The sequence below is a fragment of the Entelurus aequoreus genome, linkage group LG06, assembly GCF_033978785.1.
Source record: "Entelurus aequoreus isolate RoL-2023_Sb linkage group LG06, RoL_Eaeq_v1.1, whole genome shotgun sequence".
Lineage (NCBI taxonomy): Eukaryota > Metazoa > Chordata > Actinopteri > Syngnathiformes > Syngnathidae > Entelurus > Entelurus aequoreus.
In genome coordinates this window covers 69,750,803-69,770,255 of record NC_084736.1, presented here as the reverse complement: position 1 = coordinate 69,770,255, position 19,453 = coordinate 69,750,803, and the positions used below count along the sequence as shown (strand labels likewise).

The 19,453-nt window shown below is 38.8% G+C and overlaps 1 protein-coding gene across 6 annotated transcripts in view; it reads left to right on the top strand.

Moving 5' to 3' along the window:
• Nucleotides 1–19,453, top strand: part of ebf2 (EBF transcription factor 2) — a 142,657-nt gene that overhangs the window by 96,600 nt on the left and 26,604 nt on the right. For all 6 annotated transcript variants that reach the window (XM_062051348.1, XM_062051349.1, XM_062051346.1 and 3 more), the window contains one exon: nucleotides 18,348–18,429. In XM_062051348.1, the coding sequence (XP_061907332.1) occupies nucleotides 18,348–18,429 (82 nt within the window). The remainder of the gene's footprint in view (nucleotides 1–18,347; nucleotides 18,430–19,453) is intronic.

The window sequence follows — 19,453 nt, the reverse complement described above, 5'->3', positions numbered from 1 at the left end:
TTCCAACAAACTATTTTTGGATTAAAAACATAAAACAATTCTTATTGATATTATTATTATTATTGACACTGTTACTCTCATATGTTTTTTTCCCCCTCCTTTTTTATTATTGTGTTTAAGAAGCATTGTATGTCTTCTCAATTGCTTTGTAAATTTATATCCTAAGTAAGTTGGGCTTGGGTTGGAGTTGCTATATATTTTTTTCTAGGTTGATTACCTTCTGCGATTTTTGTAGATAAAATCAACACTGCGCATCAGCAGCCAAATTATAAGCCAAATGATATATTAGGAAAATCATGTGGAATCAATAATCAATTCCGAATCAAATCGTCCCCCCAAGAATTTAAATGAAATTGTGAGGTGCCCAAAAAGTCCCATCGCTACTAATCACACACGGTGTCCTAAGTGAATTACATATTATATTTATATGCATATTTTCTTTAATGACTCAAATTACTTTATATTGAGTAACCCATTATCTACATTTAAGCTACATTTGCACAAGTGTGGGTGGCACTGGGTGCAAGGTGGGTGAAGGGTTTTGCCCAAAGACACAACAGCAGTGACTAAGATGCCAGATGCTGGATTCCAACCGGGAATCCTCAAGTTTCCGGTTGGCCGCTCTATCATCTGAGCCACGCCGCCCCAAGTGACGCAGAATCATGGCTCCAGTCAGAAAACAGGCAGCCAGAGGAGAAAAGACAGACAGAAGAGGGACAGAAAGCAGAAAGTTAAATGGTTACAACTTAGTTTGTTTTTAATCAGACCTTCCAGTTCTAAGATTAGCATTTCTTCTTGTTCGCTGTCCTTTCTTGTCACATGTCCGCTACAATGTTCATTGTATTAACTCGTACGGAATAAAAAAAAAGCAAAACAATAATAATATTAACATTTATTCTACTAACAATTTGTTCTTTGAATTCAAATAATTTTTATGTTTGGGAGGGATTGGTACACCATCTGATTTTTAAAATACAAACTAATTCTAAATTTAATAAAAAATAAGCTCTATTCACCTTAGTTACATGCTATAAAACATTCTCAGTTCTATGATTTATTGTCAAAGTATCGGATCGGGATCGAAGGCCAAAAATGTTGACGAGAACATCCCTAGTACAAAATGTACCAAAGTGGGGCCACTGCATTCTTTCATTTTTCAGTCAGCGGCCCCCAGTGGAAAAAAAGTTTGGACACCTCTGTCTTAGGCGGTCTCGGTCGGCCTGCATGCAGATGCTTGTCTTAAGTTAGTCAAGTGTGAACGTAGATTGCACCAAAACACTGATATTATGCAAAACCAGGCCGTGATAATTGAGTGAAAATATTAAATACAACCACAGGAATGTAAATACAGCAGGTAAACATACCTGACTTTTTTCAGAGCCGTGTATAAAGAGAGTATGGACAACTAAACAACCGTTGCCAACGATTGCAGTCGTTCTGACGTTAGTTTTCCTGACAAAATAAATAAAGAATTATAAATCTAAATATAATTCTAAACATACTCCAGCTCATAAACTTACAAAAAACATGCTTTTATTTGGTCAAAGTATAACTTTGGGCCCATGTTGTATATTTTGCTGTGTTTGATACACTCCTCGCTATATTTATGCAGTGTTTAGTGACCAGCAGGGTGTCTAACACTCTCCCGATGGTGCAATTAACATTAAAAAATACACAACACCCAAAAATAAACTTATTACCCTCATTGGACCAACAATTACGGAGAAATTATGATATTTTGTTTGAAGTATGTCAACTGTCGTGTCTGCCTCCAATGTATTGTTTGTAATCACTGCGTTACATACTGTATGTTTGTGCTTTTACTTTTATTGTTTGAATAATTTTCATAGGTTTTGCTGTCTGCTTGTCTCTATGAATGTATCATCACTATATTAACTTGAATACCGAACTAATGCTGCGTTTTACTGGAATATTTATAAATTTAGTTTGGAGTATTGGTGACTTGGTGACACATGTTGAAAAGGTACAATTTTGAAGCAAAGTTTTGTCGGGCAAAGTGTATTAATTTACTGTTACTGAGCGTGAGATATAGCAGGTTTCCCATGTGTATGTATGCTTGCTAACCTCGCACAAGATACTGCAGTGTTTTTCAACCACTAGTGTGCTGTGAGATATTGTCTGGTGTGCCGTGGGAAATTATGCAACTTCACCTAATTGGTCCAAAAAATATTTTTTGCAAATCAATAATTATAATCTGCAAATAATGTGCCGTTGCTTAGTGTCCGTGCTGTGTAGAACTCGGCAGGGTAACCATGTAATACTCTTCCATATCAGTAGGTGGCAGCAGGTAGTTAATTGCTTTGTTGAAGTCGGAATGTGTCGGGTGAGACGAGGATGGTTTGTTGTGATCCCGATATGCAGACAACAGCGGGAGGCAGCGTGCAGGTAAAAAGGTATGTAATGCTTAAACCAAACATTTACGAAAGGAAAAGGCAATGGCTATGCAAAACGAAAGTAAACCTGAACTGGCTACAAAGTAAACAGAAACAGAATGCTGGACGACAGCAAAAACTTACGGCGTCCACAAAGTACACCCGTACATGACATGACAATCAACAATGTCCCCACAAAGAAGGATAGCAACAACTAAAAATTGCTTGCTAACACAAAGCAAGTGCGGGGAATAGCGCTCAAGGAAGACATGAAACTGCTACAGGAAAATACCAACCAAACAGGAAGGGCCGCCAAAATAACAGCGCAAGACAAGAACTAAAGCACTACACACAGAAAAACACCAAGAATCTCAGAATAAGGCACGACGACCTGGTGGAGTTTAATTTTGTAACTTTTTCTGCTGGTGGTGTGCCTCCGTATTTTTAATGAAAATAATGTGCTTTGCCACAAAAAAGGTTGAAAAACACTGAGATACTGTTGTCATTTATTGGCACTCTAGCCTTCCCGGCTAACCTTCACTTTCCATTATTGTCTTCGATGCAATGCAGATGCTTCCTGCATTTTGGCGAGAGGAGCGTCCCCATGGTGCACAACAGGCCATGCTTACGCGGCAAAAAACTCTTCAATTAAAAGAAATGTCTAATGAGGGAAGTGCAGTGTCGCTTAGTGGCGGCTACAAACTGGTGTCCAACATGGCGCCCTGTAGTCGCGTGAAGGGCTTTTGACCAATTATTTAGGACAGGGGTGTCAAACTCATTTTAGCTCAGGGGCCGCATGGAAGAAAATCTGCGCAGATGTGATCCGGACTATTAAAATAAAAAGACAAAAATAAAGACAACTTCAGATTGTTTTTTTTTTGTCTTACTTTGGCCAAAATAGAACAAACACATTCTGAAAATATTACAATAAAAATACAGAAAAATACCGGCAGCAGTAAAGTTTAGATCCATGAAAGAAAGAAGAAAGTGAATGAATGTTTATAACTGAATACATTTACATATGCATAAAAATGTGTTATCTTTTGTATAAATTTTTTTAATGAACAAAGTAACGTTTATGACAACCTTTTTCCAAAACACAATATAGAATGTGAGATATAACAGGATAATGCATACATTTATCATTTGTTTTCAAAACGGTTACAAAAATATGGGACCCCAAAAATGTACTGTGGGACCCCATTTGTATGACTTGAAAATGAAAATTCCTAGCGCCAACACTGATGGAGTATTGGTGTGTGCCAAACAGCAGCAGGCGGCTGTGGCCTGCAGGCCGGTTCTAATGCTAATCAAATATCATCCCGGGGGCCATAGATAATTAATTCGAGGGCCAGATCTGGCCCGCGGGCCTTGACTTTGACACATAGGATTTCACATAGGAGGTCATCTGAAATTGAGTTGTACATACTCTCTCTATACACGGTTTTGGCTCTTTTCCACAAAGTGCTTGTGCTGGTCATTATAGTTCAGTGAAGTCATCAGTGCAGCTCATCTCCTTTTGATGTCTTTATGCAATTTAGCTGATAAAATGCCAGATGGTGAAGATTCTGCCACAGAAACAAAAGTTCCATGATAGTATGAAACCCATGTTTTGGATGCATATCCTCCTAACAACCACCTAACACAGGAAGTGACGCCAGAAAGACCGCGCCCACACAGGAAGTGACGCCAGAAAGACTACTGCAAAGCACTTCTTGTCGGGATCCCCAGCAAGAACATCCAGAAGCTGCAGTACTTACAGAATAGTGCTGCTAGGATCCTGATGAGAGTGCGGAAATATGACCATATCACACCAATTCTCAAATTCCTTCACTGGCTTCCTGTTCCACTCCGGATTGAATACAAAGTTGCCCTACTAACCCACCAGTGCCTCCATGGAAATGTCCCCCTCTACCTCAAAGAACTACTCACCCCCAAATCCACCACACGACACCTCCGCTCCGGACAGGCTAACCTCCTCCAACCTCTGAGGACAAAGCTACGAACAATGGGAGACCGTGCTTTCTGCTCCGCCGCTCCCAGTCTGTGGAACGCTCTCCCTGACCACCTGAGGGCACCACAGACTGTGGATGCTTTAAAAAAAAGGCTTAAAAACCCTTTTTTTTTTAAAGAAGCCTTTTTTTTGGATATATGCATACTAGTTCTAGCTATTAAGCTGTTCTAGTTTTTATTTGTATTTATTTTTATTATCTTTTTATTTACATTTAAATACACTGTAGCACTTTGAGGTTGTTTACTCAATGTAAAGTGCTTTTTACAAATAAAATCTATTATAAAATCTATTAAGTCCGCGCCCCACACAGGCGCGGACATAACAAAGATGGAGGCGGATCATGCAGACATGCCCGTGTTTCTCCTTCTTTTACATGTACAGGCACTTTTAGAAATCACACATGAATACCTTTCAATCAATCAATGTTTATTTATATAGCCCTAAATCACAAGTGTCTCAAAGGGCTGTACAAGCCACAACGGCATCCCCTTTAGAGAAGGCAACGGGCGATTGCAGCTATTTCGGATACTACACATCTCAGACGGCAAGAGAACTTTCGAACAGTCAGCTGTGATTCTACTTACCGGAAAACTTGGTCCCTTCCTCCCGTGGATGTGATCGTGATAGGCAGTGTGTGACTACAAATATTGCTTTATGGATGTGACTGTGAAATGGCCAGGCAGTGTGCATGATGCCCACATCTTCTCTAATTCCGCCATTAGCGCGCAGCTGAAAGATGGAACCATCCCCTCGTGTCCCAAACAGTTTGTCACGTTGTCTACTTTCTCATGTCGATTAAAGATGTGATTAATTTATGATGGCTCAGGTGTGATTCACTACAATAGGGCCCCACAGCACACTGGATTGCAGTTAATTGAAATACCGCAACACTGGATATTGTTCAAGGGAGATACATTTTAATTTAAAGGCCTACTGAAACCCACTACTACCGACCACGCAGTCTGATAGTTTATATATCAATGAGGAAATGTTAACATTGCAACACATGCCAATATGGCCGGGTTAACTTATAAAGTGCAATTTTAAATTTCCTGCGAAACTTCTGGTTGAAAACGTCTATGTATGATGACGTATGCGCGTGACGTCAATCGTTGAAACGGAAGTATTCGGACACCATTGTATCCAATACAAAAAGCTCGGTTGTCATCGCAAAATTCCACAGTATTCTGGACATCTGTGTTGGTGAATCTTTTGCAATTTGTTTAATGAACAATGATGACGGCAAAGAAGAAAGCTGTAGGTGGGATCGGTGTATTAGCGGCTGGCTACAGCAACACAACCAGGAGGACTTTGACTTGGATAGCAGACGCGCTATCCGGCGCTAGCCGCCGACCGCACGGATGATCGGGTGAAGTCCTTCGTCGCTCCGTCGATCGCTGGAACGCAGGTGAGCACGGGTGTTGATGAGCAGATGAGGGCTGGCTGGCGTAGGTGGATATCTAATGTTTTTAGCATAGCTCTGTGAGGTCCCGTAGCTACGTTAGCTTCAATGGCGTCGTTAGCAACAGCATTGTTAAGCTTTGCCAGGCTGGAAAGCATTAACCGTGTAGTTATAGGTCCATGGTTTAATAGAATTGTTGATTTTCTGTCTATCCTTCCAGTCAGGGGTTTATTTCTTTTGTTTCTATCTGCAGTTAAGCCCGATGCTATCACGTTAGCTCCGTAGCTAAAGTGCTTCGCCGATGTATTGTCGTGGAGATAAAAGTCACTGTGAATGTCCATTTCACGTTCTCGACTCTCATTTTCAAGAGGATATAGTATCCGAGGTGGTTTAAAATACAAATCCGTGATCCACAATAGAAAAAGGAGAAAGTGTGGAATCCAATGAGCCCTTTTACCTAAGTTACGGTCAGAGCGAAAAAAGATACGTCCTGCACTGCACTCTAGTCCTTCACTCTCACGTTCCTCATCCACGAATCTTTCATCCTCGCTCAAATTAATGGGGTAATCGTCGCTTTCTTGGTCCAAATCGCTCTCGCTGCTGGTGTAAACAATGGGGAAATGTGAGGAGCCTTTCAACCTGTGACGTCACGCTACTTCCGGTACAGGCAAGGCTTTTTTTTTATCAGCGACCAAAAGTTGCGAACTTTATCGTCGATGTTCTCTACTAAATCCTTTCAGCAAAAATATGGCAATATCGCGAAATTATCAAGTATGACACATAGAATGGATCTGCTATCCCCGTTTAAATAAAAAAAATTCATTTCAGTAGGCCTTTAAAGATGTGATTAATTTATGATGGGGCGGCCTGGCGAAGTTGGTAGAGTGGCTGTGCCAGCAATCGGATGGTTGCTGGTTACTGGGGTTCAATCCCCACCTTCTACCATCCTAGTCACGTCCGTTGTGTCCTTGGGCAAGACACTTCACCCTTGCTCCTGATGGGTGCTGGTAGCGCCTTGCATGGCAGCTCCCTCCATCAGTGTGTGAATGTGTGTGTGAATGGGTGAATGTGGAAATACTGTCAAAGCGCTTTGAGTACCTTGAAGGTAGAAAAGCGCTAAACAAGTATAACCCATTTATCATTTATTTATTTATGGCTCAGGTGTTATTCACTTCAATAGGGCCCCACAGCACACTGGATTCCAGTTAATTGAAATACCGCAACACTGGATATTGTTCAAGGGGGATACATTTTAATTTAAAAACTTGCAAACAAAAGTAAAATGCACAGCAAACTATTACAATATTTTGTAAATAACTTCACAGTGAAGTAAAGTCATCTACTGGAGAGCTTGGAGCAGAAGGACGCTTTTTATTTAATTTTTTAGATTTGTTTTCTTCTGCGCATGCGTACTAGGTCGTGTTGCGCCAACGGACTTAAACGGTGGCATTGTTGTGTGTGGACACGGATAAGGTTAGGTGTGATTTACCCTGGATAACCTTATCCGGCTTAGTGTAAATAGGGCCTTTTAGTCCAGACAGTATCAGACTACAAGTGTGATAACATGTAACACACTGTAAGGAGTGGATTAAATGCATCACATGCCTCAACAGTTGCTGCAACGACTAAATGTTCATTTACAGCGCTCAATTAATGGGATGTCTTTTACGTCCGTGTGAAAAGGCAGTTTATGTCAACAAAGATTAGCGTTGATGAATGCCTATGAAAATTTTGTTGGAGGTCTTGTGCTGCGTAAGCGCACCCGTCATGATCAAGCCCATATGTAAAGCCGAGTGTGTTCCCATTATGTGCAACAGATGCCCCCAATGGACAAGAAATGTGAAACGCAGGGTCCCGGAGGAAAGGAGCATAGCGCATTTACATCTACGCTTCCAAAGGCTGATTGTTGTAGTTTTTGAGTTGAGCAAGTTGTCACCATTCGCATAGTCGCCGCATGCTGCGAGGCCTGTGTTTAGTCTTGGGAACTGAAACAGATGCAGACAAAAGGGGTTAACAGAGATGTAGAAGTGAAGACAGAAGAGAAAAAAACCAGACTCCCTGTGGTTCCACAGTGGAAAGTGATCCCTCGGTTTAAGACTTCTGTCTTTGTTTTGTTTGTGTCAACTTTTTGAAAGTCTGTCTGGTTGTTTTAATTCTGGATTATTTATTTTCAATAGTGAAACATTATTTGTCTTCATGTTTTGATTAATGTTTTCTCTCAGTAGTGTGTATGTACTGTACTAAAAAAATACACTTTTTTGAAAATAAGTCCCCCCATGGCATGACGATCCATGCTTTCTATGTTCTCCTCTTCATCTCTTCCTTGAGGATGGGGAGGTGTGTGGGTGTATTACATTACCAAAACAAAAACAAACAACAGCAATATTAAACTTTTGTAGCCACAATAGAGGAGGGGGTAAAAAACAGAGGGTCCTCGACTTCTTATTAATTATGCAAGATTAGTCTAATTATAATTCAGCAAATGAATGTGTGGCAGAAGGTGCGAGGCGACGGGGCTGGGAGATTTGCATGTTAAGTGGGCAGGGGAAAGCAACTAATGCATGCTAATATATGCGTCAATGTCTCGCTTTAATTTCAGCATTTGCAGCTGTGTGCGTCCGAACTGAGGGGGGTGAAAAGTTGACTCAATGGGTTTTTTTTGGGGAAGGGTGGGGCACGAGACAAAGGCGGGGGTGTCGCTGAATTAGAGTGTGTATGCATGCATGTGAATATGTGTTTGTATGTGAGGCATCTGGTGTCATACAAACAAAGAATGACGAGAATAAGTCAACAAACAAGGTCAAGGGCCCTCATAAAGTGTGCAAAGCCTGACTTAGACATAAGCAATCTTTCTATTAATGATTTGACTGGCGGGATGAGTGACAACAGTTTAATGAACTTTAAAGCAGAGCTCCTGCACATTACGTTGTCATGCATCTCTGCTGCAGCATTTTGGCACGCTGGAGAAACCCACAGTGGAATAAAAGCAATATTGATACAAGAAAAATAAAGTCCAAGTATCGCAAGGATAATGAAAAAAAATAAACAAAACAAAGTTATAATTATAAAATAAGAAAAAAGTCATACTGTTATGACAAAAATAATAATTTCATGATGAATGGATGTTATACGGATCAAAATTTAGCTTTACACTTAGCGACATATTTAAATTTAACATTTAAAACGTGGATTCAACATTTTGATTTGACATTTTACATTTCAATTAAAAAATTACATTAGATTTAACATTTCTATTTTTTTAACATTTAACATTTCTATTTAACATATATAATTAACATTTACATTAGATTTAACATTTAATATTTATATTTATATTTATATTTTACATTTACCGTTTACACTTAGAGTTAACTTTTAACATTATATTTGACATTTACATTTAAGATTTAGATTTACATTTAAATCTATAATTACAATTTTGATATAACATTTAATTTATTATTTAACATTTATATTTACCATTTATATTTAGATTCACTATTTGTATTTAGATTTAACATTTAGAGTCACCATTTAATTTCTATCTCAAATGTCCAAAAAAGGTCCTAAAATTTTGGACACAGTGGTGTCCAAAATTGAGGGCCGTTTTTTTTAAATTGACTCTCAACCCCAAGCACTGCTGTGTTTAGGTTTATGTTGAAACCATATTCCTATAATATTACAGCTTTTTTCTCAAATTAATATTATATTTTTCCTTGTAATATCACAACTTTATTTTGTTAATACTGTAATACAAAAGAAAACTATAATTTTTAACTCTTCTCTTGATATGTTTCATTTCTTCCAGTAATTTGCAACGTCAACCAATCCCGCAAATAATGAGCGGACTTTCAACTTTGTCCAAAGCCCGCAACATCCCTGCACATTTTGGCTAAAAATTTATTTTAACTGTCTAATCAAAACCTATGTTGGTTTCTTGTGTAGACGAAGCAGGAACAACAACATATAACACTTCATAACTCTTTATTTCTGAAACAACACAATGGTTGTCTTCCCAGGTAGCTCAGACCTACTTCTTGTTCCTGTCATCGGCGCTAAGCCTTCTGGGTAATGTAGTATATAAACATTTATCAACACACTGGTGTCCTCGCTTCCTAGTTTACATGCATATATATATTTACATTTTTTTTAATCCAGGGTAAGGCAATTAAGAATAGATTTTAAAGAGACAGTATTTACAACTGTTGCCACAACTTTATAAAAAAGATCCCGCAAATTTACGGATATGTGGCCGCTACAACCACAAAAGTAGCCTGTGGACTCCTGGAGGGACCGTATTTGGAACATGGTTACATTAAATACATCCTATATTTACAGCCGCATAATTCATCTCATCCAAAAAGGAGTAGGAAGAAACATAGGGCCAGCTCTACCAATATCCAAATACCAGAGGTGTGGACTCGAGTCACATGACTTGGACTCGAGTCAGACTCGAGTCATGAATTTGATGACTTTGGACTCGACTTGACAAAATGTAAAGAGACTTGCAACTCGACTTAGACTTTAACATCAATGACTTGTGACTTCACTTGGACTTGAGCCTTTTGACTTGACATGACTTGCTACTTTCCTCAAGACCCAAAGATTAAAAAGTTATTTGGGAGCGCGCCGCTCCGTATTTTTCCTTTTCTTCGTCTGTGTCTATCAGCGTGTTGTTCCTGTCAGCTGGTGTGCTCTCAGTACAACAGCCAATCAAATTAGATCTACGCTGTTTTCATCCCGCAGCTCTCATCCAATCAAATTGCAGGACAACCAATGAAGAAGAATTGTCAAACAACACGCCAGTGAGAAACAATTATGCCAAATTTAATTTTGTTTGGGTATTAAAACTATGACTTGGTCAACAAAAAACGAATTGCCCTATGCAAATCATGCAGTTCGAATATTACAGACGGAGACGTAACAACTTCCAACTTCGTTCGACATTTGAAGTTGCACAAAGAAGGGTATGTTTTGAATGTAAGCTAACGTTTATTGGCTAAGTAACGTGACTTTTATTTGCTGTGTAGTTAAACCAGTGAGGCTGTAAACTCACTGCTAACGTTATAACCTTAGACATCTTATAAGTAGACGCAGCATCGAGGGCTACTGCCTACAGGCGCAGACGAGACGCGGGGCCGCCATCTTGGAGTGGTGATCCGCTCCACTAGTGCAATTCATTTGGCAGGAGCAATGAACTGTCAGCGCATTTAATTCATCTTACCTAACTGAATACCACTCATTTTCACGCGCTTTTTGTTATATGTGTAGCTATGATAAATGACACATGTTTTGGCGTGTTTTATTATTCATAGTTTGCTTAACAGTAATATAATATTCTTATACGCTATAAATGACCAGACGTCCGAGATCAAAACTGGGAATATAATCCCAGAGAAAGGGGAAAAAAACGGTCAGCTATTTTTAAATTGAAGAAACAATATGATTAGGTTATATATACATGTGTATATCCTACATAAACAATGTATGAATACATTAGATATCTATATATCTTATAGACTCTGTTGCTGCAGCAGCAGAGAGTTTATTCTGTCTTGACACTTTGTATTGATATTTTGTATTACATTCTTCCCTTAAATGATCATGTTTACAGTCATTGTTTTATATGTATTTTTTATGTATGTCGCTTTGGATAAAAGTGTCTGCCAAATACTTCAACATAAACATATATAAACACCTGTAAGTCTTTATATCAGCTAAAACCACCAATCTGTTTCACTGGATTCAGAATAAAACCAAATTCTGTCTTACCCAACAATGTTAGTATTTTAATATTGTTACTTGAAGACTTATTCCTGGTTACAACAATGTTAGTATTTGAATATTGTTACTTGAAGACTTATTCCTGGTTACAATTATACTGTTAAGAAAGTATTGTCTTATATTTTGCCTAAAATGAGAATGCATCATAATCAGTGGCGGCTGGTGAATTTTGTTTTAGGTGGGGCTGAAAGTTTGTAAACCAAACCCCTGTAAGGGGGTCATCCTCCCCCAGAAGATTTATTTGTGACTTTCACATACATATATTGAAGATCTTTGCTCCTTCTCAACTCTGTGGTAATATTATTTTCATAAAATACAGCCAGTAGTACATTAATGTTAAATCTTACTTGTGAAAAGTAATCACCCGATTCCTATTTTCAACAGTCCGCTCATTTGAGTAGGAAAACGCTGAACACCATCTTTGTTTTCTACCTGTCAACTGTCAGTTTAGGCTGCTCGCCGGCTCCTCATCACCACTTCAAGATGGCGGCCAAATTGCTCGTGTCAAAGCAGCCAATGCTGCGTCTACTTATAAGATGTCTATGGTTATAACGTCATTGCACACACGGCAATATGTTGCGTCCACTGCAGTTCGCTACCTTATTCATACTTTTTGTCAAGTGATTTTTTTAAGCAGGGTTGCATGAGGTACCTACACATAACGTTACGTTAGTCAATGTATCACACACAGTAACGTAACGTTAGACGGCGATCAGCAGCACCGCATATTTTAGCCACCTACAAAAACAAACATAGTCAAATAAAGGTCAGTAAAATGTATACTATCTTAAGAATATGTGTAAATATTGCATAGGGCCCTTACATCTAAAAAGTACAACTCTGTTCATTGTTTTGTTCATGTTTTTGTTATGTTTTTCATATGTACGCACACATCAACACACATACAGTATGAGATGAGATCAATGAGATAAGGTAAGAACAGGATAGAAACTGCTGTGGAACTAGTTACAATGCAATATGCCATGGAAATACAATGTTAACACTTTTGTGGAAATAAGTACAGTTGCACTTGTTTTTTCAAATGTGTTTATTCTGTAAAGGAATTAGTTAAATGTTTAAAATGACTGGATAATAGGGCTATTATGAAGTGCAATGTCAGCACTATTTTTTTTCCTGCAATTTCAAATGCACTTGTTTTAATAAATAAATACAGCGTTTTAAAAGCATACACAATCTGTGTAAATATATTAGTCTGTGGTTAAAAGGACTTGAAAGGACTCGAAATTCAAAATGCAGGACTTGGGACTTGACTTGAGACTTTCCAGTCTTGACTTTGGACTTGACTCGGGACTTGCCTGTCTTGACTCGGGACTTGACTCGAGACTTGAGGGCAAAGACTTGAGACTTACTTGTGACTTGCAAAGCAATGACTTGGTCCCACCTCTGCCAAATACCATGCGCTAAACAATGTGTGCAAACAATAAAATAGCACGTACTGTTAGTTGGTGTGTTGCGTGTGCAATTGAAAAGTGGTGCAAACCGCCCTATTCATGGTAAATGAGGTTTTTGCTTGTACTACACGGCTTTCACCACAGAGACACTTCCATTTACTGCGCATATGTCTTATCATGCTCTTACCTGTCGCGTTTTGCTGTGTTTTCAAACCAGCAGCAGATATGTGATGGCACCTAGGTTGTGGAATAAGCCCCTCCTGAGTATAAAGTCCGCCACCACTCTGGACTCTTTTAGAGCACGGCTTAAAACTCACCTTTTTTACCGCAGATGACTTTTAATTTATGTTTTCATTGTGAGTCTTAAATGTTTAGTTTAAATTCCTTTGTGTGTCTCAGTCTCTGTTTCTGTTTTTTTTTGTTTCTCCACTCGGGCTGCGCCCCGGGCTGATGTAACAGTTGGTTGGGGGGCGCAAAATAAATGAAAATAACATAACATAACATAACATAACATGTAGCACTTTTTATGGGAAATTTAAAAGCAGTCCTGCGGTGCATCAACAACAAAACCCCTTTTTTTTTTTGCACGCTTAAGGTGCGCTCATGGGAGAGGCACTAACTGCTAGTGTGCGCTCCGAATCATAACCCATATTGTAATCATTTTTTTACACAATTGAGATATTTTGATAAGATATCTTCTTTATATGACAAAACAAACACCATTAAAAAACACCAGAATGCATCAACGGAATTAGAGTGAATCAGCCCCTTAAGTCTAGGGGAACTGCACTTTTTGGGGAATTTTGCCTATTATTTACAATCATTATTAGAGAAAAGAGCACACCTTTTTTTTTTTTAGGATTTATGATGATAAAACAATGCTTGAAAGATGCGACTAACGGGAGTCACCGTTGTAGCCTTCAAAGCTCTCTAAAACAACTGCAAAACCATCCATCAACGTTTTATATACAGTAGTAGTAACAGACACGTTCATAACAATATGTAATATGTACAGAATTTACCATATTTTGTTCAATTTATGCATTACGAAACGTCTTTACTTGCCGCATTTACAGTATTTCCGTTTCCATAGCAAGGCACTTCCAACTTCCGGCAACAAATGTATGTTCCCACTTCCGGAAACAAATGCGAGTGTGTTCTAATCATGGCAGAATTAGTAACAGAGAACAAAGACGACAATTTTTGGACAAATGAGGATTCACAAACATATATTTTTGAAGCTGAATATACGGAGGATGAACTACTGCTTATAGAAGAAGAGGCTCAAACGTTGGAACGTTGGAGCAGACAGAAGCCGAGAGAATGAGGTCGACGTGACTTGACGCTGTGAATGTTTAACTTGGAGCTAAGCTATCTCGACATAAATGGAGTGCTTACCCAACCTAAATCGGAAAAAATTTCCCCGGCCAGCTGGACCAAACGCACAACTGTCCATCGAGTGAGTCGCTATATTATTAATCATGGTACATGCAGCACACCGTGTTATTGTGAGTACAACTACATACGTTGTCCAGCTAGCTGTGTACAAACACAACATGAAATGTCGGCTAATACTTCACACGGTGTAATATGATTGTTGATGTTTTTCAGTCAGTACGGATTGGTTTCCCATCGCATTGTGTTGTGCATCACAAACTCAAAAGCCATTCAGCTGCTGACGCAGAAGCTAGCTTACCTCTTGCCGTAGCTAACTTTTGGCTAACACCGTATCATGCCGTCGTAAGACGATGTATCATTACGCTCAAAAAAGAGTTCCTCTGTGTTCGCTCTTCCAATAACAATGTCGCTATGGCTTGGTTATGATACGGAACGTAAATGAAGTATTGTCGGCGGTTTTTGAATGCATTTTTTAAGTGACTTAGAGGCAGAATTGATTGCTCCCATTAGCTGCATTGCTAGCCACCTAGGACGAGACAATTATTCTTGTCTTCTTGTTTCTCATAATGATTGTGAACGATAGGCAACATTCCAAAATTAAAAATGCAGTTACCCTTTAAGTCATAAAGCAGCTAGAATACACTTTAGTTATATTTCTGAATAAAAGATATGTCTAATATTTAAATTTTAAACAGTATATGTTGACAAGCATTCATAGGATGGAGCTGCTGCGCTATCGCATCCTTTCTCACAGCAAATACTTTTCAGATTTGCAAAATAAGGACGCAAAATAACGCTTACAAATGAATTTTAGTCTTGATAGATCACACAGTGTGTTCTAAATAATTAAATTTGCATCTTGTACTCCCAGTATTGTGGACGTTCTGAAGATATGTGGCGGTATAGCTCGGTTGGTAGAGCGGCCGTGCCAGCAACTTGAGGGTTCCAGGTTTGATCCCCGCTTCCGCCATCCTAGTCTAGCTTTGAGTCACTAGAGAAAAGCGCTATATAAATATCACTTCACTTCACTATTCATGAAGACAGATTGCACTCCTTATGCTGTTCACTTAAGAGACGCAATTCTCCGGGCGCTAGTTTAGTAGATCAGCTTTTCGTGTGCTACCAAGTTTGCACATGTTTCAATACATGCAAACTTTTAGCAGATCAGGCGCCTCTTTGGCACCGCCTTAGTGGCTCCTTAGAGCTTTTTCAAAAATGTATAAAAATGGAAAAAGATGGGGGGAAAATATATTTGTTGTTTTAATAATGTTTCTGTAGGAGGACAAACAAAACACAAACCTTCCTAATTGTAAGAGAACCCACTGTTTAATATGTTTGTGTTTATGCTTCACTGATGACATTATTTGGCCAGCGCCATTTTGTCCTATTAATTTTGGTGGTCCTTGAACTCATCGTAGTTTGTTTACATGTACAACTTTCTCCGACGCTGCCACAGAAAGACGTGTTTTGTGCCACTCCTCCTTTGTCTCATTTTGTCCCCCAAACATTTTATGCTGTGCGTGAATGCACAAAGGTGAGCTTTGTTGATGTTGTTGACTTGCGTGGAGCGCTAATAATCCATGCTAACATGCTATTTAGGCTAGCTGTGTGTACATATTGCATCGTTGTGCCTCGTTTGTAGGTATATTTGAGTTAAGTTAATTTCCTTTACTTATGTCCTCTGTGTATTTAGTTTATATTTGCATGTCTAATGACATATTATCTGTATGTAATATTGGCTGCATTTCTGATTGTGTGTCATGTTGTTCCAGACCACAGCAATCGTTACCATGTTGTTCCAGACCACAGCAAATGTTACCCAGCTTGCAGGGATTGTAATACATCCAATAGAAGAAGACAGTCTGTCCTTTCCTTTAACTTGGACACACACATACACTACCGTTCAAAAGTTTGGGGTCACCCAAACAATTTTGTGGAATAGCCTTCATTTCTAAGAACAAGAATAGACTGTCGAGTTTCAGATGAAAGTTCTCTTTTTCTGGCCATTTTGAGCGTTTAATTGACCCCACAAATGTGATGCTCCAGAAACTCAATCTGCTCAAAGGAAGGTCAGTTTTGTAGCTTCTGTAACGAGCTAAACTGTTTTCAGATGTGTGAACATGATTGCACAAGGGTTTTCTAATCATCAATTAGCCTTCTGAGCCAATGAGCAAACACATTGTACCATTAGAACACTGGAGTGATAGTTGCTGGAAATGGGCCTCTATACACCTATGTAGATATTGCACCAAAAACCAGACATTTGCAGCTAGAATAGTCAGTTGGGTACTTAGAAAAGCGCTATATAAATCCCAGGTATTATTATTACCACATTAGCAATGTATAGAGTGTATTTTTTTAAAGTTAAGACTAGTTTAAAGTTATCTTCATTGAAAAGTACAGTGCTTTTCCTTCAAAAATAAGGACATTTCAATGTGACCCCAAACTTTTGAACGGTAGTGTATATACCTTTGGCAGTTATTTACAGGAGTTATCTCACCCTCTGTGACACTTACTTTAATGTGTTGCCTTCATTATAACACTTACATAAAGCTTTTAACTTTTTGCGGCTTCAGACAGATTTGTTTTTTGGATTTTTGGTCCAATATGGCTCTTTCAACCTGTTGGGTTGCCGACCCCTGCCTTATTGTATCACAGCAATCACTAATAAATCACACATTAAATCACAATGTTAAAACTTTATTTTAGTCATGCTAATTCATGCTCGAGAACAAGAAAAAGCTGCAGATTTATTACATTTAGGCCGGCCCAAAGTCAGATTCATGACACGCATACATTTTTATGACTGAGTGCCAACAATAATATTAATTGTCCAGTGTAAAATCAAGAAATATCGTATTCACAACTGGAGAGAAATGTAGACCATGTTGTGCTGAGGAGGGAGGAAGTTGCAGAGTATGATTAAAGAATAATTTGCGAGGAGAGATTAGAATTTGATAGGAGTATTCGAAGTTCAGGGCCCATTGTCGCCAAAGCAGCATTAATGCGTGTTTTTCATAGGTTGTTCTCTTTAAAAGAAAGTGGACTTCTGAAGGATTACTTTGCTTTGGTTCTCAATATCTGACTAATTGTACATCACTTTAAGACTAATGAGTTCTTTCCCCGGCATAAACCCTCCCCCATTCCCAATGTGCTTCTAACCTTGCGAATGATCTCTTCTTCCTGTATTCCAGTGCTATAGGATGTGTTCATGTTGTTAGCCTCTCTACGCATCGCCTCTCAGCGTAGGGACTTTGGGATTGCGGCAGAGCTGCGTTGCCATGGCAGCGAGCTATGCTGCCGAACTGCATACACCTGGGATTTGAAGTCTCTGCGTAGTCTCCCCTCTTCCTCGATTTATTCCATATTTTTTCCCCAGGTTTCCTCTGGTGGAACAGAAGCTATCAGCAGTCCTCGCTGCTTCTGCAGTCTTTCCCATTCAAAGTAATCTTACATACATAATGAGACACATGTACTTACCAACAGACTCTATATGTCCATGCCTCTATCGCCAGCTTCCATTCTCTCGACTTCGCATCCCCGTTCATTCCCATGTGGCGGTTCAAATATGGCATTGTGGGATACCGCGCTCCCTCGGGCCCACTGGTGTACATCACCGTCTGTAGTTTACTTTGAAACACACCAAAGCTTTTCGCCGGACTGTACTTCCAATTCTCGTCACTAGGTTCAAACTTTAAATAGCATTGACTGAACAGACAATAAACCTAACTGCCGGGATTGATGTCAGAGTCATAATCAGATAGATTTGCATGAACACCCACGGAAACCTGCACCCACCATGTCTGCAGCTGAAAAATAATGATTGCCTCCTTTGACTGTTCAAGTGTTGTTTGTGAGCACACTAATCATATACACATTTTTGGCTTGTGATTTCCTACTTGCTATAGTTCTACAAACATGTGTCCTCTTATTTACCTCTGCAGGTTCTTCTTGAAGTTTTTCCTGAAATGCAACCAGAATTGTCTGAAGACGGCGGGGAACCCCAGGGACATGAGGAGATTTCAGGTAGCAAGAGATGAAAAAAACAAACGCATCATTGTAAGTGTGTGAGCAGAATAGGGAAATGTGATGAGATGCAGCAATAAGTATGTGCGGGGAATCATACCGCTAATGTGCACAAGGTTAATAATTAGTTGTTTATTCAGTCAGCTCTGAACAGTGTTTTATATGCTTTATTTGCAATAGACTAGTGCTGTCAAATAATATATTTTTTAAATCAGATTATTATTATTATAATCACAGGTTTGCTTGATTTAAATGAACTTGAAGACCCTAATATTTGGACACAAATGCAATTTTGTTGTCAGAATGTCATTTAGGGAAAAAAAATTAAATGTTGTAGGCTCCCTGAATGCACCATATTTATTGCTCAAAATTTTGTAACATTTTTATCTAATATCCAGTGCAGTATCTTCGCACAACTATAGTTATAACATGTTACTTTATGATTGCTTTGGATGGAGAGTTTTTGAGACCTCAAAGCCACTATTGCAATGGAGAAAGTTGAAACTCTCAACTTTACAAGTTTGATGTTTCAATATGTTATTGTTTCCCCTCACTCAGAGTTAGGAATGTGGATTTAAGTCCAAAATTGGTCATGTATATATATATATATATATATATATATATATATATATATATATATATATATATATATATATATATATATATATATATATATACAGTACAGGCCAAACGTTTGGACACACCTTCTCCTCATTCAATGCGTTTTCTTTACTTTCATGGCTATTTACATTGTAGATTGTCACTGAAGGCATCAAAACTATGAATGCACACATGTGGAGTTATGTACTTGACAAAAAAAAGGTGAAATACCTGAAAACATGTTTTATATTCTAGTTTCTTCAAAATAGCCACCCTTTGCTCTGATTTCTGCTTTGCACACTCTTGGCATTCTCTCGATGAGCTTCAAGCACACCTGTGAAGGGAAAACCATTTCAGGTGACTACCTCTTGAAGCTCATCGAGAGAATGCCAAGAGTGTGCAAAGCAGTAATCAGGGTGGCTAT